The sequence below is a fragment of the Tenrec ecaudatus genome, chromosome 15, assembly GCF_050624435.1.
Source record: "Tenrec ecaudatus isolate mTenEca1 chromosome 15, mTenEca1.hap1, whole genome shotgun sequence".
Taxonomy (NCBI): Eukaryota; Metazoa; Chordata; class Mammalia; order Afrosoricida; family Tenrecidae; genus Tenrec; species Tenrec ecaudatus.
In genome coordinates, this window is record NC_134544.1 from 59,163,016 (window position 1) to 59,189,591 (window position 26,576).

Consider the following 26,576-nt stretch of genomic DNA (forward strand, 5'->3'; position numbering starts at 1 on the left):
TCATGACTCTGACCTTCAAAAGATCATTTATTTGTGCGGGAAGTGTTAGCTATGGCAGTTCAAAGCTTGAGGGCAGGTTTTTCCATGTATTTTTCTATCTCTACAATTGATTACACTTTCTCACTAAACAATGATTTAGCAATGCTTATCTCCTTCCAGCTACTTAAAAGTACAGTCAGGGTGCTGTGAATTTGAAACCTTTCTTGGCCCCTCATGACCTCACTCATTGGGGTGGGAAGTGTTCTGCCAGAGATCACAGGCTCAGGCCCAGGGAGAGCATGACTCTTATTTTGCTCTCTGGCCGACACAGGCTCCAAGCAGGGTGGAGCAAGACTGAAAATAGTCATCTCTTGGCTGCATTGGCCAGGAGGGAGGGTTTTGTGAATATGAGCCTATTTAAAAGTGAGGGAGAGAAACAAGGTCACTTGAGTCAGCCTCACCAGTTAAAAAAGTGTAGATGATGTGAGAAGAGTTGTGTGTTAGTCTGGGTAGACTAGAGAAACAAATTCATAGACACTCGTGTATAAGAAAAAGTTTTATATATAATAGCAATTGAAACTTGAGAAAATATCCCAGCCTAGTCCAGATCAAGTCCATAAGTTTGATATTAGCCCATATGTCTGATACCAATCTATAAGGTCGTCAGACTCACAAAACACATGCAATGCAGGAAGATCACAGGCCAGTGGGTTGCAAGTCTTCTGGATCCAGTGGCGTTGAGCATCTCAGTGCTGGCAGGGGTCTCCACGTGGCTTCTCTAGCTCCCAGGACCTGACACCATCCATGTGTCTTCTCAGTACAGCATCTCCTTCCAAGGAGGAAAGACAGGAGTTCCCAGAATTCTCAGAAGAAGGTCATGTCCACATAGAGGTTTCATAGGTTACATCTTGATTGACAGGCCAGACTCCACCCTTCACTCATCCCTTCAAATTGACACAAGATTATGAACTACCACAAGTTGGCCAAGGTCCCAAGAAATCTTTGCAAACCTTTAGATTTATGAAGTTGTTTACATTGCTTAAAAGATAAAACTGTACTCTTCTGCTCAATTCGAGGTTGAGCTTTCAACTTGTTTGCCAGCGAGCATCCCCAGATCTCGGATCTTCATGTTACTTTTCCCTCTCTATGTCATGTATGTTCATTTGGTCCTGTAAGAGGTGGTCAGATACACATTGGCAGTCCTTTCACTCATCCAACCAGTGATATTAAACAAGTGGTATGCATCAAGTACTATTCCAGAAGTAGGGATAAAAATATGAATTAAGAAGAATATCCCCCCTCCCCTCAAAAAAAACCCAAACTCATTGCCATCAAGTTGATACCAACTCATAATCAGCCTATAGTACAGGATAAACTACTCCTGTGGGTTTCCAAGACTCTTTATGGGAGTAGAAAGCCCCATCTTCGTGCTCCCCACGCCCCCGCCCCAGCCCAGAGTGGCTGATGGTTTTAAATTGCTGACCATGCAGAGCGTAGCCCAATGTAATCACTATGCCACCAGGGATCCTTAAATAAGACGCATAAGTAACCTTTATTCTTCTCCCTCTACTAATCTACGGTGTCAGAAGTCAGCATAGATGCGATCTCAGGAGAAAGGTTGATCATTTTGACACCCCATGAGGTTTCTTGGTCTGAGAGATGCTCTACTGATGGTGGCCTGAGAGATGCTCTACTGATCCTGGCCTGAGAGATGCTCTACTGATCCTGGCCTGAGAGAGAGATGGTGGTATGGGTGTGCTCACTTTTTGAAACCTGTGAGCACTTTGATAAAACTTATATCACAAACAGATAAAAAGTGACTTATCCCGCCAATTCTGACTCACAGCGAACTGTTATCGGGGTTCTGAGACACTTTTGTGGGAGCAGATAGCCTGATCTTTCTCACTCAGAGCGGCTGCTGGGTTTGAGCAGCCGACCATGCCGATTGTTTGGGGGTTCTGCTACCTTCCTTCTCTGTCTGGACTGTTTCCCCAGGATTCCTGGCACCACATGTCCCCAAATAGCCCCATGGAAGGCATCACTTCAGAACACTCAGGGAATAAAATATTTTTGTTTTTTTATTTTTTAAAGTTAGGAAAAAAACACATAAGAGTGTAACCCAAAACTGATCACTTTCTTGTTGACTTCACTACATTCCCTGAATATGAAACTCTTGTCTCACCTTGTGTTTTCCATTAGTCAGAAGGAATTAGCTATTTTTATATTCTTCAAAACCGTATTATGTATACTGGCTAGGTCTTTTTAACAGCAATAGTTCATTGATATAAATATGGTTTAATCAGAGGTCCTCAAACTATGGCCCATGACCCACATGTGGCCAGCTGAAGACATTTATCCGGCCCGCCGGGTGTTTTTGCCCCATTTGTTTTTTACTTCAAAATAAGATGTGTGCAGTGTGCATAAGAATTTTTTCATAGTTTTTATAACTTTAGTCCGGCCCTCCAACGGGTCTGAGGGACAGTGAACTGGCCCCCTGTTTAAAAGCTTAAGGACCCCTGGTTTAGATTGTGAGCAGTGGGTAGGGGGTGGTACCCTATCTCTTTTGCATGATTTAAACGTACTGTGAACAAAGCACACCTGTTTGTTTCAGTGTCATTTTCCAATAGAACGTATCTTTGTTATGGAGTAATTTTTGACTAGGTCTCTCCTATAGCTGAATTTTTCAACAGTTTTATTGGCACATCGTTTACATCTCATACAATTCAATAGTTCAATCATATCAAGGAAGTAGTGCAATCATTCCCATATCGATTTTAGAACATCCCCCATGGTTAAACCTAACCACCTTTAAAATGCGTGTGCAATCAGTTCTATTGCTCCCCACCCTTTCCGCCACTATAGTTTAAATTATTTTTATATTAAATCTAATTTATAGTATTTTAAAAATCATTTCATTGGGGGCTCTTACAGCTCTTATCAAGATCCATCCATCCATTGAGTCAAGCACATTTGTACATATGTTGTCATCATCATTTTCAAAACATTTTATTTCTACTTGAGCCCTTGGTATCAACTCCTCATTTTCCCCTCCCTCCCTGATTCTCCCTCCCTCATGAATGCTTGATCATTTATAAATGATTTTTTTCATGTCTTTTACCTACCACTGTCTCCCTTCACCCACTTTTCTGTTGTCTGTCCCACTATAGTTGAATTTTTAAAGTAACTCATTACACCTGGGTTATATGAGCTATTTCATTAGCCATGCTTTTAGCTGTTAGATAAAAGGTGACCTGAGATTGTTAAGGTTTATTGAGCCAACCTGGCCAATAAACACATGTGGGATTAATTGAAAGGTGGGGAGAGAAATGGCTCGGTGAGGCTTGCCTTTCTAGTTCTCAGGTCTCTTTCTCTATGATGGTCGGACCAGGGTGCAGCTGCCTTAGCCAGATCCCTGCTTCAGCTGGCAAGGCTCACTTCCTGTGAGACATCCCCGAGGAGAAGCCACATGGACCTACCCTGATGCAGCCCTGGGTGTTGGAGCAACCCTGGGTGCAGAGACCCCTGCCAGTGCTGAGATGCTTACACATTCACTGACTTGACTTTCCTCTTGCAGTCGGCATCATTGTGAGTGTTTTGTGAGATGGAGGAGGACTTTGTGGATTGGTGTCAGACATGTGGGCTAATGTTGGATTTGGCTTGGCCAGCACTGGGTTGGGATGCTTTCTTAAGGTGCACTTACCCTTTATATCAAACTCTCTCTTGTACATAGGAGTTTCTGTGGATTTGTTTCCCTCGTCTAGCCAGACTACCATGTGACCTTAAGGGGTAATTTTGATTTAGGATTTAAAGAATGTCTCGGCACATCCATCTAGTGCCAATCTGTCTGATAAATCAGGACTTTTGAAGAATTTGAGTTGTGTTCCTGTTTTCACCTGTTCTATCACAATCTAGCTATTGTGTCCCTGATCAAAATGATCCGAGGTGTTGGGCAGGTGCCATCTAATTCTAGGCTCAGTATGAAGAAAGCTGTGGTCCATGCAGACTATCAGTGTGGTGGTGGTTGTTGTCAGGCACCAGGGAGCCAGTTCTGACTCACAGTGACTCAGTGCACAACAGGAAGAACCACTGCCCCCTCCTGGGCCCCTCACAATCACACTTAGACTTCAGCCTGTTGCTGGAGCCACGGTGTCAATCTCCTTGATGGTCTTCCTCTTTCACTTACCTTCTACTTTATCAAGTATAAAAAATGAAAAGATGACAGATGTTTTCCATGAGTTTTTGAAGACCCCTTTTAGATACCAATATGTTCATTCCTATACACATATATGCTGGTATGCATATTTGTTTGACCAAATATTTCTGGTGGTTGTACTAATTTAATTTAAAATGATTAAGTCAGAGAAGATAGAGCCTAGAACATCTCATGTAAACACCCAGCTTCAGCAACAACAACTAAATGATCAAGTCTCAAGCACTCAGCAACTTTCCCCTGGTAATACAAACTTCAAAAAGTGAGAGGCAAAACAGGAACAGCGACAGAACTTGCCAAGAGTAGGGTCGTGACCCCCGGCAGCCTGGCGCTCTCCATTGCCCGATGCTCCTCTATTGGGATATTTTCTAGTTAGTGTTTCAGGCTTTATAAGGATGGGTTAAACAAACAGAGTGTGGGTTTCAGTTCCTTTAAGATCTCTTAGGGAGCCCAGATAATTTGTCGTCCAAGCCTAGGCATAAACAAGAATGAATGGAGGCACAAAATAATTAGTGTTAAAATAATAATGATAATAATCAGTGTTCACCAACCTGCAGTTGGAGCAACTAAGACTGCCCTGGGCTAATCAGGACACTGGTCACCTTGAGACAGAGAGAGAATGAATTCAATTTTTTTCTCTCTACTCTTTTAAAAAAATAATTTTATTGGGGGCTCTGGCAACTCCTATAACAATCCACACATCCATTGTATCGGGCACATTTGTACATGTGTCGCCAACATCCTTTACAAAACATACTCTGCCTACTTGAGTGCTTGGTATCAGCTCCGCATTTTTTCCTCCCTCCTCCACCCTCCCACCCTCGTGAATCCTTGATAAATTATAAATTATGATTTTCATATGTTATACTGTCTGATGTCTCCCTTCACCCACGTTTCTGTTGTTCATCACCCTGGGTGGGTAGTGGTATACGTTGATCATTGGGATCGGTCCCGACCCACCCACCTTTCCCCTACCTCATGGAATTGCTACTCTCATTATTGTTCCTGAGGGGTTTATCTGTCTTGGATTCTGTGTGTCGAGAGCTCTTATCTGCACCAGTGCACATGTTCTTGTCTAGCTGGATTTGTAAGGTAGAACTGGGATCATGATAGTAGCGGGGAAGGAAGCATTTAGGAACTAGAGGAATGTTGTATGTTTCATCGGTGCTATGCTGCACCCTGGCTGGCTTGCCCCTTTCTTGTGACCCTTCTGTGAGGGGATGTCCAGTTTACTACAGATGGACTTTGAGTCTCCACTCAGCTCCCTGCCCCTCCCCCACCACATTTGCATCATGATCGCACAGGCTGGTGGGCTTCTTCCATGTGGGCTTTGTTGCTCCCCAGCTAGATGGTCGCTTGTTTATCTTGAAGCCTTTAAGACTTTTAGGAGCCGGGCACCATCCACTTTCTTCACTGTAAGGTTTATTGGGGCGCGAAACAGAACCAAAGCTCCAATTGGCAGAGTTTTAGAAGCAGGCTTTATTGAGAAGCTTGCGGGCGGGTTCAGCAACTCAGGGTATTGAGCTATTGAAGCCACACCCTACAAGTGCCCAGGCGAAATTTTTATATGCCGGAGAGAAGGCAGAGGGGTGGGGGGTGGGGTTCCTACTGTTAGCAGGTGCAGCTGGCGGGCTGCCTGGGGCACCTGGTGTTCTCAGCACATTCCGTGCTGACCACAGTCATTATTCCGAGGAGGGTGTTCACTGAGGGAGGGGAAGGGCAGCAGGGGTGAGTTTGAGAGCTAAGATGGAGGTGCTGGTTTCAAAATGGAGTTCCTCGTGCCAAGACCAGGCATTCACCACGTTTGTTTATGCACCCATTTCCCCCACAATGATCCTGTTGGGAAGGTGACTATCACAGAATGCCAGGTTATTAGAACAAAACGTTCTTCCATTGTCGCTCTTCTCATTTTTACTGTCTTAAAAAAAAAACATTTTTTTTACTGTGTCTTTTAACAGTGGGAAATCCTGCAGCCTTCTCCCTCTTTCATTACTCCTCAAACTTGCCAGATCTTTCTGCCTCACCTATCTTAGTCTACTCCTAAGATTTTGTACATAAGTCTAACTAATCTTACCAGCTGGTCCCTGCCTCCCTTATTATAAGGACATATAATGTACAATGTCACATTAATTGCTTCCTTATTTTTGTAAATCACAATCATTGCTTATTTAAAGCAAAATAAGATAGAGAAACAAAATAACAAAAATTTAGCTCATATACAAACCTTTACAGAAATTTCCTAATAATCAGATTTTCTGATTGCCTCAAGTTATTTAAGTATCACCCTCTAGAGACCGTTTTAAGCCATGAGTTGTAATGGACTTGATGGTAGCAGGGTTTGGTGTTGTCTACTAGCTGTTAAGTTGTTACCCTGTTTTCCCGAAAATAAGACATTGTCTTATATTAATTATTGCTCCCAAAGATGCGCTAGTCCTCAAAATGATGTTATTGCAATGCTCGAAGAGGTCTGGTGCAGCAGATTTGCCCGGTGTGATCTGTTGTTTGATTTCTTAGCTGCTTGTGGATCATCGCAAAATGAAAACCATGATGTCAGTCTTTTCTCCATTGATCATGTGGTTGTCTACTAGTGCAGCTTGTTAAGGGCTGGGTTGTCTTAAGTTGAGTTGGGAACCATAATGAAGGCCACTGTCCTTGATCTTCACAAGCAAATACAAACAAGGTTGTGTCCAATGTTAATTACAGGTTACTAATAAGCCTTCCTTCGACCTTGATGCCTTGCTGTTCTTCATTTCTACTTACTGAATGCAACTTCATAAATGTTCTTAAGTCACTTCATATTTCCATTCACATTTACAGTTCGTATTTATATCTTCTTCCCAGTCAGTTGAGCTGATACAGAAATATATCTCTTATTCTTTGACCCCTACGTGCCTGGGGTAGTGTTCAGTAAGCAGAAACTTCCTCACTATTCTTAATGGCTAACAAATCTTTTGATAGCCACAAAATATTAAGAATGTTTCATTCCTTTGCATAAATATAGAACTCCTTACATTTCTGTGCCCAAAGGTGAAAACCAGGGACTTGTGAAAACATGATTCAAACTACACAATCTGAAACGCTGTTCAGATGAGAAGGAGCCAGGGTGGCACAATGGTTCACCCTTTCATCACCAGATCATGTTTGTTTTATAAGGTTTTGTAGATGGAATGCTTCTTCACTAAGGGAATGCATGTAGAATCATTGAGCGCTTTAAAACTTTTGCTCAGTACGATGGATTGGGGGGGGGGGGGATATGTGGAATGTACCATGTCACACAGTAACCATCAATACAGTAATCTGTCACCAAGAACTTCTGTCTTAGTCACACAAGTCCCTATCTGGGCCAGTACCTGCTGTGGAAGGGAAGTGGGCAGGACGGCTTCCCAAGAGACTCCAGAAGTAGAACAAGTAAGCGGTGTGACGTATGGCATTTGGTAAATTAGAAAGCCCTCACTGCCATAGAGTCACTGCGGAGCCCTTACAGTGAGCCCCGTAGGTTTCCAAGACTGGAGCTGTTTACTGGAGTAGAGGCCCAGAGCTTTCTCCCACAGAGCTGCTGGTGGTTTTGAACTGCCGACCATACAGATGGCAGCCTAATACAAAACCACGATACCACCAAGGCTCCTTAGAGCATGGGTTATGAAATTCAGCCCTTGACTCCTTACTGAAACGTTGGCCATATGAAATCAAACGGCAGTTCCACTGGGGAAAGGCCTGGCAATCTGTTTCTGTACAGATTACAGTCAAGAAAACCTTATAGAGCACTCTGTTCTATCATGAGTTGGAATTGATTGGATGGCATTCAACAACAGCATTCTAATGCGCATGTCTGAAGAGTGTACTGAAATATATTAATTTATCTTATCAGCAACACTTTCTGTCAGCTTAAAACATGTTGGCTACAGAACAATCACCTCTCATAAATGATGAACTACAACACCATTTGATGTGGCTTCATCTGTTTGAAGATTTAATTGCCTTAAACTGTTACGGTTCTCTTGAAAACAACAGCAGCCACAAATTCTAAGAGTCTCTTTTTCTGAGATAATTTTTATGAGGAAAAACATATGTTGAAAATTACACCATATACTTACCTGGCAGGTGAGACACCAGGATCACGAAGGTGGTTTTCCCGGGGCGAGGCTCATCTGTTGCACTCTGGATGTGCTGACCCCTGCAATTTCCCCAAATGTGGGAAACTCGACTGCATAATTTATGGTAGTGGGGGACTGCGTTTGCACTCTCCCCTGTAAAGAAAAAGAAAAGAAAAGAAATTACACCATGTATATAACAGTCATGAGTTTACCAATATACAACATGGTCTACAGTCCACGGTAAGAAGCATTTTTAGGTCTGAAAACACCTAACATAATAAATAGGGACTCAAGAATTAGCAGCTAGTTTTGTCTTTGAGAAAAGATATTTCCTATAGTACTGTCTGAGTTTATTCATGTGGACTTATAAATCCTCTCCAGAATCTCATTGAGTTGCCCTCCAATAAACCCCTTCATAACCTGGAGATGAATGCCCTGAACAATAAGCGAGCTGCCTGCTTTCCGCTAGGGGGCAGTAGGAGAGAACTCGGCAAGCAGAGCCCAGGAGTCCATGGCTAACTGCTCACGGTCAGTGCCATTCTGAGCAAGCCACACGAGCACTCTTTATAAAGCAAAACAGCACTACACAAATGAGTTGCTGTTGCGTAAACTCCACTTTATGGTGGCCCCAAGGTGTCAAAGGAGAGCCGTGCACCATGGGGTGCTTGAGGACTGAATTTTCAGCAACCGATCACCCCCCATCTCTGAGCAGAATCACACCTTTTGTTGGGCAGCAGAGCACGCTAGCCACTTGTAGCACCCGGGGAAGCGGTGGCTTTGTTCGTTTTATTCAAGAGCAGCTGTGGTTGATGATCAGCTTCCTTATCAGTTGTCAAAGTAATAATAAGAAAAAAATTATGCAGTTCTTAAACCGCATGACCAATTTACAACGCCGACAGGTGAATAGTCTGAATGAACCTGCCCTGTGTTTTCTGCATGCCAGGCACTGTGCTAAACCACGTACATGGACTAACTCAACTAAGCCAATAGCCCATGGTGTGTTCCCAGATTCAGGGAATGGACAGGAGAGAAGTGTGGAAGTTACATAATCTGGTGTCAATTTGGGACTTGAGAGGATGAAGGGGTGGAGTCTAGTCTGTCAATCAGATCATAGCCAATGAGGCTTCTGTGTGGGCATGGCCTTCCCTTGAGAATTCTGGGAATTCCTGGATTTTCCTCCTTATAGGCGGAAGACAGTCTCTCTTACAGCTCACTCCCTGAGACACACTCTACTAACAAGACAGATGTCACTACACTGATAGACCCCGTGCCCTGGGAACTGGAGGAGCCACATGGAGACCCCTGCCAGCGCCGAGATGCTTCTTCTGCCACTGGATCCAAAAGACTTCACCCACTGGCCTGTGATCACCCTGCATTCAGCATTAATGCATGTATTTCGTGAGTCTTAAGAGGACTTTATAGATTAGTATCAGACACATGGGCTAATATCGGACTTATGGACTTGATCTGTACTTGGCTGGGACATTTTCTCAGTATTCAATTGCTAGTGTATATAAACCTCTCTCTTATATACATATATGTGTCCATGAATGTGTTTCTCTAGTCTACCCAGATTATCACAAGAAATTTATCAATCTATGCAAGATATTTCTACTACGCAACTAAGGACATCGATTGAACAGTGCATTGATCAATTGTTTAAGCTCTTAAGACGGGCTAGCTAAGACAGCCATCATTGTTTGTCAATTTGTCATACTGTGACTTGCATGTTGCTGCGATGCTAGGAGCAATGTCGTCGACTTTTCAAATACCCGCTGACTCACTCATGATGGACAGGTTTCAGTGAAACTTTTAGACTAAGGAACAATAGGAATGAAGGAAGAGATGGCAATGTACTTCTGATTCTTTTATGTATATATAAACTCCTTATGGATCACAAAAGAGCATTATCTGGTTCAACTCATTTGCTTTGGACAAATCATCAGGTGGAGTCAATCCTAGAAGAGAGGCTATCACACTTGGTATACCAGAAGGACAGTGGGTGTGCAAGATCCTCAGGAAGATGGATTGACACAATTGTGAAATGATGGTGCTTAAGGGGATGATATAGGACCAGAGACTGTTCTGTTGCACATATGATCCCCATGAGTTGGAGTTGACTCAATGGCAGCTGACAACAACAGCTATGATAGAGGCATGCTGTGGACTTTTCTTGGTCTTAAAGTTCTCAGGGGATCATGGAGCATGTATTCAGGCATAACCTAACCTGTTGCCATTGTGCCGATTCGGACTCATAGCAACCCTGTAGGACAGAGTAAGATGACCCCTTGGTTCCCAAGACGATAATCTTTTCAAGAAAGGAGCCCTAGTGGCACTCACTATCAGGTAAGTCTTTGACTACTAATCACAAGGTCAGCAGTTCAAACCCATCATATGCTTTGAGCAAAAATGATCAGACTGTCTGCTCCCATAAAGATTTACAGCCATGGAAAGCCCATATGCAGGACCACATGAGTCAGGATTGATTTGATAGCAATGAGTCTGGCTTTAATCTTTAAGGAAACAGACTCAGATTCACTCCTCAGGAACAATAATGGCAGTAGCGATACCATAGGGATAGGGGCAAAGTGGAGGGAGAAACAGGGAACCGATTGCAATCATCGCTGTATAACACCCCCCACCACCCCCAGGCTGATGAACAACAGAAAAATGGGTGAAGGGAAACAGGAGATGGTGTATGTTAAAATAATAATAATTTATCAAGGATTTATGAGGGTAGGAGTGTTGGGGAGGGAGGGGAAAAAAGAGAAGCTGATACCAAGGGCTCAAGTAGGAAGAAATGTTTTGAAAAGGATGAAGACAACCTGTGTACAATGGGCTTGGCACAATGGATGTATGGATTGCTACAAGAGCTGTAAGAGCCCCCAATAAAATGATTTAATAAAAGAAAGAAAGAAACAGCGCTATGTCTTTCTTCATCAGAATCTCTGGAAGGGTTTGAACCGTCAGTCGTTTGGTTACCAGGTAGCGCCTAAACACTGCCGCCACGGCTCTTTAGGTATTAAGGCACACCTTACTAATTGATACTTTGCTCCTGGGAATGCTTGTGATCGTTACAGTTTATGTCAACTGGACATATTTGGGTGAAAGTCGGAGTAGAGCCCAACCTACTCATCAGATGGCAGCCTGTTGACACCTCCTGTGTGTGGCCTTTTATGGAAGGGAGACCCTACACGGGAAAGACTGCTCCCGCGCTCTTTGCCTTCTGCTGGATCTGCAGGATCCTTCATCTGGTTTGTCAGCTTCCGGTGTGTCCTCTGCCGATCCCAGGAGCCATCCGTGAACCACAGACCTTGCATTCATTGAGCACGACATGCACCAGCCTGTGGCCTTTCTGCTTCCCCTTCCTGCCTCCTGTTCATCAGCTCCTGCAGCTACACGAGTCAGGAGAAGCCTCCAGCTGACATCGAACCTACCAATTTGAAAAGCACTGGTCTCACCTATTTCAACAACCATATATATATATGATTCTACATACATCCACATACAAACATCGCTGGCTTTGCGGCTCTAGAGGACTCAGCCTAGAACAGCTCTCAAGAAAGATGATTAAAATAATGACCATAGTCTTGGGTAATGTCATCTAATCAATTGATAAGGAATAAGACTGCTCTTGGGTGCAGAAGCGATTGAGGTTCTGAAGGTTCAGCTATGGCTAGCAAAAGGGATATTGGCAAATAAAGTAAGTTAAGAAAAATCCAAAGTAACCAATGTTATGTTTCACTCTACTTGAGAAAATCTTTCTATAAAGCAAGGAAGCATCTATCATTAACAAATTTTGAAGTCTTGAGATGTACTGAATTCATTGTGTAAGGGCCTTGTTCAATGCAATGCCTATTTCAAATGGACCTAAACAAAATTGCACCAATTGAAACTTGGTATGCCAACACAGAGCAGCTAGGTATTTTTTATGGGAGACATTCTGCTTCCTTTTTGTCACAAAATGGTTTTAAAAAGAAAAGAGAAAACGGGTGTCATCGCCGAAGAACATGGAAAACAGTTTCTTAGGGTGCAGTATATAAAATTGCTTTGCAATAAAAACTTTACTTCAAGCTATTCAGTCTTCTACCAAAGTCACTTGGCATCACATAGCTCACAAAAATACTCTCCTACACCCTGGCTTTTGTGAGTAGCAACGGGGGTCTTAAGAGATGATGACTGTATATCTAAGGAGCAATTACAGGTCTCTTCCTCTCTGGTGGAAATAAGAGTGCTGAAAATTGAAGACACAATCGGTCCAATAAACTGGACCACTCAAACATCAATCTCCATGATTAGGCGAGCAGAAGAACTCGATGACGCCCGGTTACCACTACCAACTTCCCTGAAAGAGATCCCATTAGAAGATCCTAGACAGAGTGGGAGAGAATGTAGAACAAAACTGAAAATATTCGTAAAAACATGCTTACTGGTTAAATAAAAACTAGACCAGAGTATGTACACTGGTACAGATCAGAGCTGGAAACACAGGAAATCCAGGACAGATAAGCCCCTCAGGACCGATAATGAGAGTAGTGATACCGGGAGGGTGAGGGAAAAGTGGGAGCAAAAAGGAGAACAGATCACAATGATCTACATATCACCCCCTCCCGGGGGCATGGGCTACAGAAAAGTGGGTGAAGGGAGACATCAGACAGTGTAAGACATGAAAAAGTAATAATTTATAAATTATCAAGGGTTCGTGAGGGAGGGATGGTGGGGGAGGGAGAGGGAGAAAAAGAGAAGTTGATACCAAGGGCTGAAGTAGAAAGAAAATGTCTTGAAAATGATGATGGCAACAAATGTACAAATGTGCTTGACACAATGGGTGGGTGAGTGGATTGTGATAAGAGCTGTATGAACCCCCAATAAAACGATTAAAAAAAACTAGCCTCTGACCCTCAGTCAGCCTTCAAGTCTCGAACTGCTCATCCCAGGACTCAATTTTCAGCCCAACAATCGGGGGAACAGCACCACCAGGAAAGAATGCACTCCAGAATAAACACCACCTGCGAGCAAAAGGGCTGCTTTACCCAAGGACAGAGTTCAGATCCTTAGGAAAGAAGGAAGGATGGAAATGGAAACAGGAAGCAGGGCGCATGTAGGAAGCGTGATGTCATACCAAGGAGATTGCAGTGAATGAGCTGAAGTAAAATGTGAATGCGCTATTGTAGGTAAAGCCAAGACGTGCCCTGGGGACCTTCACCCAATTCACACTAAAACGCCAAGGCAACAGCCAAAAGATACTCATTCTTCAAGGGCTTTCTTTTCCCATTAGGAGATCAGCAACGGAGCGCAAAGTAGCGGTAAAGGTACCTAAAACAAGATCTAGAAATGAGGGGGAGCATTTTCAGACTCTCTACAAAGCAGACAAGGAATGAAAAGGGTGGACGCTCTGGATAGTCTTATGACTCTTGGCCACACCCTACGTGTAAATGAGTTCATCTGATCCATGTTCTGTGCCCGACAACTGTGGGGCGAGGAAATGGACTGTCTGCTGTCTTTCTAAGGGCACTCCTGCCCCTCCTCCACCAAGCACCTGAGAGTACCTTGAGCCCATCAAATTCACTGCCTCGCAAGCCATGTGATCTCTTTCCGGGAAGTTGGTAGTGGTAACCGGGCCTCGTCGAGTTCTTCTGCTTGCCTAATCATGGAGGGTTGGAGGATAGAGTGTATGATGATGATGCTCTTTGGATTTTAATCTTAGACAATTTGGTCACACAGTCAAGAGTATAAGTCACTATGGGAACTTTTGTTCCTAAAAACAAAAGAAATTCCATCAGATTGTCACGGGAAGCCGACAGTTTTCAAGTGGGTGAGGTTGTTGTTAGTTGCCGTTGGACTTGGCCCTGACTCCTGGCCACCCCGTGGACCACAGAGCCACACTGCGTGGCCTTGTGTCCCGACTTTCCTGCATTGGGACACCCATATCTGTTGCTTGGCCACTGTGGGTTTTACGTGCCTCCCAGGTGACTTGGTCCATCTTCTGGCACTTTCTCAGAAAAGATTCTGTGGTGGTCCTTAGGATTTTCATTTGGCTAATTTTCAGAAGAAAACTGCATCAACAAAACTCTCCTTTCTAGTCTGTCTGAGACTGAAAGTCCCATGGAAAACTTCCACCTCGGACGACGCTCCCAGTGTTTGAAATACCAACGGTATAGCATCCAGTATCAGGACCTACGATGCAGTACAATAACCTCACTGGTGAGGGAGTTGGCAGGTCATAAAATCCGCAGTCACAGAATTCTGCCAATTCTACCAACATTATTGCTTATCACTAGGACCAGTTGACCTGCCTTTTCCTGTGCTTCAGCTCTCTGTCCTCAGGAAGCTCCCTTCTGTTGTTTTCTTCAGGAAGTCTCTCTGATTCCAAAGTCAGACCTAGCCCTTCCTCGCGGTGGGAAAGAAAGGGAGGATGGCCTCGTGGACTTTTACCATCAGGTCTTCGGTGCCTTCTTAAACTCCCGGAGCCTTCTTTTATATACCAGAGTGCCCTGCCGCGGGAACAAGTGTATAGCGAAATTCACATGGTATGGGTTATGCAGTTGACGACACATCAGACATTTCAGACTTTCACTCAGCAGGAATGCCTGAGAGGCTCTATATTTTGACTCACTGATGAATCCTTAGTATTTTTGTACAATACCTAGCATGTACAAATGCTTAGCACATAAATTACAGAATTAAGGCCATTTATACATAATTAAATACGAAGAGGCTTCACAAAGTTTGTGGGAAACCCATTATCTTTTCATTGCATTTTCCCACGAACTTTTTTCTGTCCCCTTTCTGGAACCCTGGTGGCTCAGCCATTAAGAAATCGACTGTTAACCAACAGGTTGGCAGTTTGAGCCCACCCGGTGGATCCTGGGACGGGGGGAGGGGTGGGGAGGGCTGGTGATCTGTTCTCCTAAAGATTACAGCCTAGCAAAGCCTCTGAGGCAGCTCTACTTTGTCACAGGGTTCACTCGGAGTCAAAAATCAATTCGATGGCACCCAACTACAACAAAGACATAGTATTGTCATCATTGTAATGAAAGGCTGGGCCTCTCATCAAAAACCTAAAACTAGAACTCCCATATGCTACAGCTGGCTCACTTCTATGTGCCCCAAAGATTGGAAAGCAGAAACTCAAGCAGAGACGTGCACACCAATGCCCATTACAGCATGACTCACAATAGCTCTAAGGTGTAAACATCTGAATGCCCATCAGTAGATGAACGGATCCACAAAATATGGTACATCTTTCTAATGCACCGTTACTCAGCCAGGAGGAAAAATGTAATCTGGCTCATGCTACAATATGGGCGGGGCTTGTAGTCAGTCTCAGGACAAATACCTTCCTTATATCAAAGAGACCAGGCGCATGTATAGAGACCAACGTTTATTTGTAGCTCCTACAGCTGGGAAGGAGAAGAAGGGCTATTGGGGCACATTCTGTTTTAGGTTACGGTAATGGAAAAGATCACATTGATTAAGGGTAGTTTGCACAGGCAATTACTGTGATGGTTGTCAAGAAGTTGTGCACCTGTAAAAAGTTGAATTGTCAAGCAATTTAGTCATAGAAGTGTATATTATGTGAACATTATATTAAGAAAACTACAAAAAAAAAAAAAGGAAGGCGAAACTGAACTTGACTAACGGTTCCCCTGGGTGAAGGAGAAAGCGTTGTTGCTTAGGGGCATTGAGTTTGTTAATGGTGATGGAATAATTTGGAAAAGGGTGTCAATAGTGGTTCCACAACATAAAGATATAATCAATGACACTGAATCATACATGTGGAAGTTGTCGAACAGGAGAATGTCGTGCTGTGTATATTTTTGTCACATTTAGAAAAAAAGCGACATAAATGAGTACAAGGAAGAAGCGTATGTTCTAGAATTCAATGTGGTGAAAACGGTACTATTCTTCTTGATAGGACTGAGTTATTGAATAGCATGACACACGGGTTACGTGCTAATGAAAAGGTTAGAACAAACAAACTGCCAACCATTGAAGACAATAAAAATGGCAGTGTTTACCTCAGGAAGTGGGTGAGGACAGGAGGGGGAACGGCACTGGGACAGAAAGAAGTCAGTAAGTGATGCGCCTCTGAAAGGCTCGTAAAGGATCAGTGGAAACAAAGTGCATTGGACTTGCTGACAGTCACACTGCGTCCCTGCTCTATAAGGCTTCACCTAACGCACAGAAAACGTTCTAAAAGGGAAAAACAGACCCCAGCTCAGCTTACCTGGTGACAACGTCTGCCCGGGTCACTGTGCTCTTTCGAGGTATGTTGTATTGGATCAAACTGTCCACAACAAACTGTATTGGATCGAACTGTTGACCATAACTCAAACGATCAGAGAGGAAGCCCTTCGCGGGAGTGTGTTTCTGTGAGTGAGGGAGGAACAACTCCGAACAGGGGGATGAGCCTGATGCCCACTTCAAAGGGTTTCATCCACACCGCAGCACTGGACATGCCGAGACTGTTGACTGGTCAGTGTTCTGCTGGGTACATTGTCAATACACATAAAACAGAGTATTATAATTTAAAATTCAAGTGTTCGATTATGGATCCCAATAGTCAGCATGGGGCAGGGAAACACACCCCCCCCCACTCACCTCCATGGAACATCAGTTTGCACCAGTGAGGTGTGCGGGTTGTGATTGACTATTGGACTTCATCGGTTTGATTTCCTTTCAAGTCTGAGTATTGCTTGAATTGAAGAGAAAAACAAGTACCTGTTAGTTGTAGAGATATGTACCCAAAGTATGTTTCCTGTATCCTTTCCCTCACTTTTTACTTCTAGGCTGTTTCTTCCCTAGGACAATCCAGACAAGGGCTGTTAGGATGGGAAGGGCAGGGAAGTCGTACATTAAGACTCAGATTGTATTACACAAGGCAGCGCTTAATGCCTTTGTTGCTTCCCACCCGGGGCGCCTCCTTTGAAGGCTGGGATGACTTCAGTGCGCTGTTTGCATGATCTTCCATTGAAAGAGTTCACGAACAGAGGATGCCCTTCCGCGGGTTAATTTTCTGCTTGGTTCTTGTGAAGTTTGTACTGGAGAATTTTCTTTCCCCGATTTGCAAATCAAAAGGTCTAGTAACATCATGAAAACATACTCAAAATATAGAGCAAGGGCTTCAGTCAGTAGCAAACCTTTTCTCATGTGCGGAATAATACATCACCAAGAGCACTTCCTTGCATTCTATTCCATATGGTCTGCCAGCACCTTCACTACAGTGTTCATTGGACACGGGTTAAATTGGACACCCAAAGTTGCAGGGTGGACTTCTCTTCAGCACCCCCTGAGAATACACCACTTTGGGGACGGCTTTGGCTCAGCATTCGTCTGTGCAGTTTCTGTGTTTCCAAAAAAGACTGCTAGAGTACAAGGGGCAACATTGTGGAAACTCCTATAAGTAACCAAATGCGGGGAGGGAGTACATTGTTGGGCCAGGGGACTCAGGACCAGTGTTGGGAGTCACCAGTGTGAATTGGCATAACATCATCATGAAGACAATTTTTACATCCCACTGTGTTGGGTAGTGTTTAGGGGCTTAAAAATTCGTGAGGAGACATCTAAGGTGAAACTATTGGGCTCTGCTGTCCAGAGGGGGAAAAAGAGTGATGAAAATAGAACTACACCTGGAAATAATTATCCCAATGGATTGATGGACCACACAAACAGCCTCCACAGCCCTGAGACCAGAAGAACTAGATGGTGCCCAGCTGCCACTACCAACTGCTCTGAAGAGGATCACACTACTGCGACAGAGTTCCGAATCAGAAAAGACACCAGCCTTGTTGGTCAGATAGAGATAGATGGGACTCCTTCCCTAACCACCTTTCATGTCCAAAGTGGTAGCTAGCCCTTGTGCTAAAAGAATCAACCGTTTACGATCAGAAAGGCAGCCTTTACCTAAGGACAACGAGTTAGGAAAGAAGGAAGACTGAAAACGGGATACACACGGGGCAATGAGAGGCTTGAAATGGGTGAGCTGAATCAAAAGGGATGTAAATTGTTGAATGTAAAACTGATGATCTGCGCTGCAAACTTCCCCTGATTCAACACACACACACACACACACACACACACACACACACACACACACACACACCAAAAAAAAAGCAAAAAGAATTGCTGTGGAGTGGCGTGCCTCAAGAATTGGCAAACTAGACTGAAGAAAGTAAAAAAAAAAACAGGTATCTAACAGTGCCTAAATTTTAAATAGGCAAAGGCAAGAAACAGAAGCAGATAAGATTCAGCTAAGGAGCTTTGGTGGTGGTTATGCATTGGGCTGTGATCCTCAGGGTCTGTAGTTCGAAACATCAGCTGCTCCGCTGGAGAAAGACTGGGCTTTCTACTCTCGGGCACAGTTACAGTCTCAGAAACCCAAGGGGAGGGAAAGGGGGTCACTATGAGTCAGCATTGATCCGATGGCAGTGAGTTTGGTGTTTGGTTTTAAGACGGGCTATTAAATGCAGACAGCGTGAAGTTGCCGTTTGCAAGTGAGTGTAGCGTAGGTTAGAGCCACGCTGTGCCGCCGAAGTTGGGGGTAAGACGTGGGGCCGTGGCCTCTGCCGTCCCTCCGCTGCCCGGCATGTTGGTTTGGAAAGGGTTAAGTGAATGAAGAAGGCAGAGCTGAGGACAGAACGGGGACGGGTCTCGTCTGTCCTCTAAAGTCGGCGACCTCCACCAAGGCTGTGGGAAATCTGAGTCAAGTCCCCCTCGGGGACGGGAAAAGACGGCCCTCTCTCACCAGGAGGTGCCGGCGCCCAGGCTCGAGGTGAGGGCCGCCAGACTCTCGGGCTGCGGTCGCTTCCCGAAGGGCCGGGGCGCGTGGATGGGAAGGTGGGAGGCGGAGCACCCCCCGCCCCCCGTCCCCCGGCTGCTGGGAGGAGACCAAAGGAATGAGTAATTGGAAATTCTATAGTGTAGACCCTCTCCCCGAACCCGGTGGCCCTTTCACCCGAGACCCCCTACCGAGAGGCCCTGGTACTGGAGCCAGGAGCCTGGGTGGGGTGGGGGAGCGGCGGTCGGTTCGGAGAGGGAAGTGCAATAAAGAGGGCGGCACCCGGGGGGACCTGTGCGTCATTGAGGGACCCGAGGAGAGGCGCCCGGAGCACCGGGTCAGAAAAGGAGAAGCGGGACCGAGCCGCCGGAGGGGGCGGCCCGGAGCCTCTGCTCACTCCGGCCGCGCCCGGGCCGCCGGAACCCTCGTGGCGCGTCCTGGGACCCTCGGCGCTCCGAGCTCGGGCGGGCGGGGCGCGCCCATCGCGCGCAGTATGGGGCCGGGGACCCCGGCCGGGCTCTGCGCTCCCTGGCGCTGGGCGCTGGCCCTGCTGGCCCTGGGCGGCGCGGGGCTGTGCCAGGCCACCCCGCAGTCCGGGCAGCCCGCGCGGCCCGGCGCCAGGAACAAGTAAGTGCTCGCTCCTTGTGGCTCGCGGGGGTCCGCGGTCTCCCCCGGGGACGCCCCTGGGGACGCCTCCTCCAGGGTGCGGGCGGGAGGAGGGTCCGCAGGGAAGGGCATCAGGACTTTGGTCCCGGGATTGCAGGAGCCTCGGGACTTGGGGTGCACTCGTGGCTCCTCGCTCGGGCTCGCTCTCCAAAGGCGCACCCGCGCACCCTCCGCCATCTGCTTCCACTCTGCAGGGGGCGACCGGCGTGCCGGCCCTCCTGGGTCAGAGACCGCCTCTGTTGGTCCCCCTTATTGTTCCCAGCTTTATTGTTCCCGGGGTTGACACTGTGCCTTTCTTCCTCTCGGCCCGCCGCCGCCAGGAACTGGTGCGCCTACATCGTGAACAAGAACGTGAGCTGCTCGGTGCTGGAGGGGAGCGAGAGTTTCATCCAAGCTCATTACAACTGTCCCTGGAGCCAGAAGCCCTGTCCGGCCGCACTGGTGTGAGTGCTGGAGCGCCGGGGAGGCCGTGCTGGAGCGCCGGGGAGGCCGAGCGGGCGGTGGGCAGGGCGGCGGCGGTGGCGAAAGCCAGACCGAAAAGTTTGAGCGCGGAGCCAGGCCCGGGTAGTTGGAGAGTGCGCGAGCGCTGCCCGAGTGCTCGATGTCACCGAGAACCGCTCCCAGGGGGAAGGAGGTGGCAGCCTGCTTCCTTGCGCTCGACAGCCGCGCACGGGTTTGCCCTGTAGGGTCGTCCCACGAGTCGGAGGGCAGCGGTGGGTGGCCCCAGAGCGCAGACCGCGAGCTGTGTGCGCAGTGGGTACTCCTGATTACCAAGGCTAGGAGAGGGCGAACGGAACCCCGCCCCCACTTCTCTTTTCTTCTTTCAATTTTATTGCTAACATAAGGCAGTCGATCCTAATTAGGTCCATATTGAGTGCTCGGGGCACAGAGAAGATTCCAAAATGTATACAGCTAAAATCTTGTAAACGTTGGGCTAGCTGAGCGGTTTGTACTAGTGTTCTCAAACGGGGATTGTATCCAAATGTCCCCATAAAACCAGGACGTTGGAAGTCTCCAAGCTGAAATCAACAGGAATAACTTGCTTAACAGTGTGGGTTTTGCTGGGGGTTTTCCCCAGGTTAGATTTGGATACTGCAAAGATGTCCTCAGTAGAGAATGACTTTCAAAGAAAAGGGGAAGTGTGTGTGTGTGTGTGTGTGTGTGTGTGTGTGTTGCACCATCTTAAGAAGAACTACAGAGGAAGCAATGGAGCCTGCACTGGATTCAATGCATCACACGCAGTGAACTGTCATCAGGGCAGTCTTTGTGTGCATGGCAGAGAGCAGAGAATGGGCTGATGTGAATGAATGGCTATTGGGAAGCTCATGTGATGGCTGGAATGGATTGTTTTCCTCCAAGAATAAGTTGTTGTTTTAGAGCACAATTGTCATTACAGCAAGGGATGGTCTGTAAGAGGATCTGTCTTTGGAAAAGCAAATGGGCAGGTCGATTCGTAATCCCGGCCACTGTAGTCCAGACGGCAGCAGACAAGCGTTCGGGTATGAGATGAGCGTGGCCCGGGATCCACCCCAGAAAGGCTCAGGGGAAATGGCAAACAGGGAAAGGATACTTCCTGCGAAGCAAAAGGTACCCTCAAAAAGAGCCCCCACTTTGTAATACACAGAAAAACCCGCTGAGGTCGAATCCCTGGATGTCTCCTTGAGGTGGATAAATTGTCAGAGAACGCAGTGCGTTTTGTCCTGCTTGTCTCCCAAGTCAGAGGGAAACCTCAGTAACATTTAGACCTGCAGTCTTTGGCCAGCATTGTCAGAACGAGGACTTTGTCTATAGCAGCGGTTCTCAACCTGTGGGTCCCGACCCCTCTGGGGGGGAGGAGTGGATGTCGAATGACCCTTTCACAGGGGTCACCTAAGACCACTGGAAAACACATAAGCATTTCACATTATATAATTACATATTGTTTGGTGATTAATCACTGCTATAATTATGCCCAATTTGTAACAATGAAAACACAGCCTGGATATCAGATTTTACATTATGATTCCTAACAGTAGCAAAATGACAGTTGTGAAGCAGCAACGAAAATAATTTTATGGGTGACCCCCAACATGAGGAACTGTATTAAAGGGCCGCGGCGTTAGGAGGGTTGCGAACCACTGCTCTATAGTGCTGTTTACATTGTGGTGGAGACATGAATTAAGTATTCAACATGGTTTGGATGGGCTTGTTTCACAACAGAACAGAGCAATTCACTAGGAATCTTTCTGCTATTCTATACAGGAGATACATTTGTGGCTGACTCAGTTATACTCTTATAAGAAATTACAGTCTCAGAAATTCACAGGGGCAGACTTAGCCTGTTCTGTAGAGTTGAGATGACTCAAAATTGACTGGATGGTAAATGAGTTTCAGTTTATGTGACCTTAAGATTTGTAACAATTTTCAGATACTGTAATTACATGTTCATTTTTGGAGGTAATATTTGCCATCTACGGTTGGCTTGGTTTTTATTCTCTCAATTTATTTTAATGGCTTGGAAACAAAAGGGCCATTCCTTTATTATATTAAACTGACACTCCGTGAAGCAGAGCGGTGGTCAGGACTGAGCAGGAACCCCAGGTTAGTGGGGGAGTGGAGTCTATTTTTGCCAACCAGTGCCCATGAGTGAAATAAAAGTAGCCTCCTGCAGTGGAGTCTGGCTCACTGCACTCCTGGGGGACAGACTAGAACTGCTCCTGAGGGTTCCTGAGACTGCAGTCTTCACAGGAGCGGATGCCTTGTCTTCCTCTGGAGAGATGGCTTGTGGGTTTGAATCACTGACCTTGCAGTGAGCAGCCTGACATTTACCCGACTGAAAAAGAAAGTTACTGAAAAATGATAGATAATTCTGCTGATTTTTTTAAAAGAAAGGCAAAAAATACAGGGTGGGCTTTTTTCCCCAACCACATACATGCAAACAATTTAAATGTATTTTCACATTTTATGTACTGCACCGTAAATTTTCAATTTAAAAAATAAAAAGAGTTCTTTAGTTGTTCAACTTGAAAAACTTGAAGTTAGCTTAAGCATCCAAACCCACCTTGAACCTTTCCTTTTTTTTTCTCCCTTTAAAGACCGGAAAGGTCTGGTTTCTCCTTTTTCATTCCCCAACCACTAAATCCTTCTTTGCTGTTGTGGAACAAAGGGTAAACAAAGGGAGAAGCACTGGAGAGGATGAATTGCTATTGAGCACGGAGCTTGTCAGTGGTTTCTGATGAGCCCTGCCGCCTGAGCAGCTTCTCATTCACAGGCATAGCAGGTCAGGCCCCCCTTTGATTTGTTTGACACCCTAAGACCTGTGACAGCTCTTTGGAAATGCACCTAAACTCAAAGGTAGGGGCTACTTTAGAGTTGGCCTCTGGCTCATGGTGACCTTTGTACAACCAACCTGACTGCCGGCTCACCCTGTACCATCCCCAGGGGGCTGGGGATCGAACCCCTGTGGACCACAGAGTTCAATCAGTTCAATCAGTCTGAAACCAGCAGCCACCCTGCAGGGGAAAGAGGCTTTCTGTTCTGTAAGGAGGGGCAGTCTACCCTCCCCGCTAGAGTCCCTGTTGAGTCACAGCAGCTGGAGGGCAGCGATTTTGGTTTTTTGAGTTCCTGTGGTAAATAGTACTTAGGACCCTGTACCGATAACTTTTGAGAATGAGGTAAAAGGGAGCAAAAGGAGATACATTGTGAGATAATGCTGTGACTAGTAGGATAATTCCATGAGAAAGATTTTATAAATTGATTTTATTTTTAGTATTCATATAATCTAAGAAATATTACATTTAAGGAACTTATAATGATACAATGAGATTTCCAAAAAAATCTTGGGAAAATTCCACGGTTTCTTCACGAACTGTTTGAAGCCCTCTTGCACCACGTATTAGTCTGTGAAGATGGAAGGCATACAGAGTGTAGTGGTGTTGTTTAGGATGCTAACTGGAAGTCCATCAGTTTGAAACCACCAGCTCTTCTGCGGGACAAAGGCAAGGCTTTCCACTCCAGAAAAGAGTGACAGATTGGGAACCTCACAGGAGCAATTTTGCCCTGTCCATATAAGGGTCACTGCGAGTTGACATCAATTTGATGGCAGTGAGTTTGGTTTGGTTTATTTTGAGTTCTAAAAAAAAATTGGTCAACACTTGACTGTTCCAGGATGGTAGCATACGAACCAATGAGATTGAAAGATTAAATCCTCTTCGCATTTGAAGACATGGGTACAAACCAGGAACTGACAGAATACCAATGGAAACGTTTCAACCAATAGATGCAATCCTGGAAGCACTCACTTGTCTCTGCCAGGAAATTGGGAAGACCTAGAAGAGAGTCACATTTGGGTTCATGTCAAAGAAAGGTGATTAGGTGGAATGCAGAAATCATCAAACAATACCATTAATATTACATGCAAGTAAAATGTTGCTGAAGGTAATTAAAAAATGATTACAAAAGCACACTAACACAGAGTTACCAGAAATTTAAAGCTGGATTTAGAAGAGGCTGTGGAGCAAAGGATATCTATCATTGCTGGTGGCAGATGGAATTGGTTGGCCATAGAACATACCAGAAAGGTATTTGCCTATGTTTTACTGACTATGCAGAGGCATTTGACTATGTGACTCATAGCAAATTATAGAGAGCCTTGTGAAGAATGGGAATTCCAAACACTTGTGCTCACTCAGAATCTCTATCTAAATCAAGAAGCAATATTTCGAACCGAGTAAGGGGATACTCACTAACTCCACTGCCATCGACTTGATGTTGACTCATAGCGACCCTACAGGACAGGGGAGAACTGCCCTTGTGAGTTTCTGAGGCTGTAACTCTTTGTGGGAGTAGAAAGCCCGTCTCAGGAAAGTTGTGTAACAGGATGGTATCCTTTTACCATATGTCCTCAATCTGTACACTGAGCAAGTAATCCAAGACACTGGGCTGTGTGAAAAAGCACAGGATGTGAGAATTAGAGGAAGCCTCATTAATAACCTGCAATATGCTGATGACACGGCCTTGCTTGCTGAAAGCGAAGAGGACTTGAAGCGCTTGTTGATGAAGATCAAAGAATACAGCCTTCAATATGGATGGCACCTTAACATAAAATAAATACCTTCGGGGAAACAAATTTCCCTCACAACTGGACCAGTAGACAACAGCATGCTAAAGAGAAAAATCAATGTCATCAAGCATTTCATTTTGCTTGGATCCAGAATCAATGCTTACGGAAGCAACAGTCCAGAAATCAAATGAGATGTTGCGTTGGGAAATCTGCTGCAAAAGACCTCTTTAGGGCATTCGAATGCAAAGATGTCCCTTTAAGGACGGAGGGGTGCCCAGCCCAGGCGGTAGCACGCCCAGTTTCTTAGGTGCGTGTCCAAGCTGGGCAGTGACTCCGCAACACCATGAGGAATCGGTAACTGAGTCATCGCCTCACAAAGACTATTGGCGGCACCATGGACAGTCCGAGGAACACACGCATCTGTCTTGGAAGAAGTACAAACAGAACGCCCCTTAGAAGGGAGGCGAGTGAGAGTCATCTCACTTATTTTGGATTTGTTATGAGGGACCTCTCCCCGGAGAAGGATAATGTGCTTGGGAAAAGAGAACGCCAGCGAACAAGACGAGGAAGACCATCAGCAAGATGAACTGACACATCACCTGTAACAATGGGCTCAACAGTAGCCGTGCGTGTGAGCAGGCCCAGAACCGGACATCGTTCCTTTCTGTTGTACGTGCGTCCCTGTCGGTTGGAGCTAGCTTGACAGCACCTACCAATAAAAGAACTTTGATAATAAGCACACTGATAATAAGCGTTACTAAGGATTCTGTACACCCGTGGTGTCACCTCCCCCCTACACACATGGTCTTCCCACCTTACCAGACCATCGAGAATCCTCGTTGTTGGCTTTTCTGACTTCTGCTAGATGGCACCGAAAGCAGCAAGGATTCTGGCGGGTCTGGTTCATGTCGGGGTTGCAGGAGTTGGGGGTTGGAGGGTGGGAAATAGTCGTGGTGGTAACCCCATGAGTTATTGCCCAGGCTGACACCAATTCCAGGGACACCACTGCACATGACGTGTATTGTCTGGGCATCAAACTGGGGTTTCCTTCACAAGAGGCAAGCCCACTAACACTGAGCCACCACTGCCTCCCACTGGGCCACGGCTCGTGGCCGTGCAGGCTTTCCGTCTCTCGAAGGCGCTGTATGTTGGAGTAGGACTGAGCTTCATAGAATTCTCCCGAGGCAAGGTTTGTAGGGGAAGTCAACTCAGTTATCCAACAGTCAAGTGTAGTTCTTCAAAGACTTTGGTGGAAAAAGTGAGCTTGGTAATAGCCAGGTAGACCAAGAATGATTTCGAGAGAGAGAAAATGGCAAGGTTGGGCAGAGAAGGTAAGAAGGAAGCTCACTGTGAGGGAGACACTGAATCTGTTTTGAGAAGGAGGCGGGCGGCAGGCGGGAAAGAAGGACTTCAGGGATGGTCCTCTGTACCTGGTGATATTGTGGAGTCAGGAAGAATGTCGCTGCCAGCTTACCCCCCAGGTGGATTTCAGAAGGATCTCAACAATGGTTAGTTCTTATAGATGCAAAGAAGGTACATTCATAATTCTTTTAAAAACAGTTTATTAGGGGCTCATACAACGCTTATCACAATCCACACATACATCAATTGTATAAAGCACCTCTGTACATTCTTTGCCCTCATCATTTTCAAAGCATTTGAAATTTTTAAGAAATCTCATTCATAATTTTTAAGAAGATTTTTGATCACTTAGAATTTTTAAATCAAAGTTTTGTCTCTGCGCGCGCACACACGTGTACGCACACACAGGGGATTTAAGAAATTTCGTGGAAAAATGAAATTAAA

The 26,576-nt window shown here is 45.6% G+C and overlaps 1 protein-coding gene and 1 non-coding gene across 3 annotated transcripts in view; both read left to right on the plus strand.

Annotated features, from left to right (window-relative positions):
• Positions 1-8,275: 8,275 nt before the first annotated feature.
• LOC142428169 (U1 spliceosomal RNA) lies at positions 8,276-8,439 on the plus strand. Its single transcript, XR_012780141.1, has one exon. It is a non-coding gene; the product is annotated as a U1 spliceosomal RNA (small nuclear RNA).
• A 10,459-nt stretch (positions 8,440-18,898) lies between these two features.
• EMILIN2 (elastin microfibril interfacer 2) overlaps positions 18,899-26,576 on the plus strand; it is a 74,976-nt gene continuing 67,298 nt past the window's right edge. Inside the window, exons 1-2 of one of the 2 annotated variants that reach the window (XM_075532490.1) lie at positions 18,899-19,057; positions 20,050-20,172. Coding sequence is in view for 1 of the 2 variants with exons in the window: in XM_075532489.1 (XP_075388604.1) it covers positions 19,182-19,690; positions 20,050-20,172 (632 nt within the window). In the remaining variant the exon portion in view is untranslated. Of the gene's footprint in view, positions 19,058-19,166; positions 19,691-20,049; positions 20,173-26,576 lie in introns of those variants that run through there. The other variant, XM_075532489.1, reaches the window with a different exon arrangement.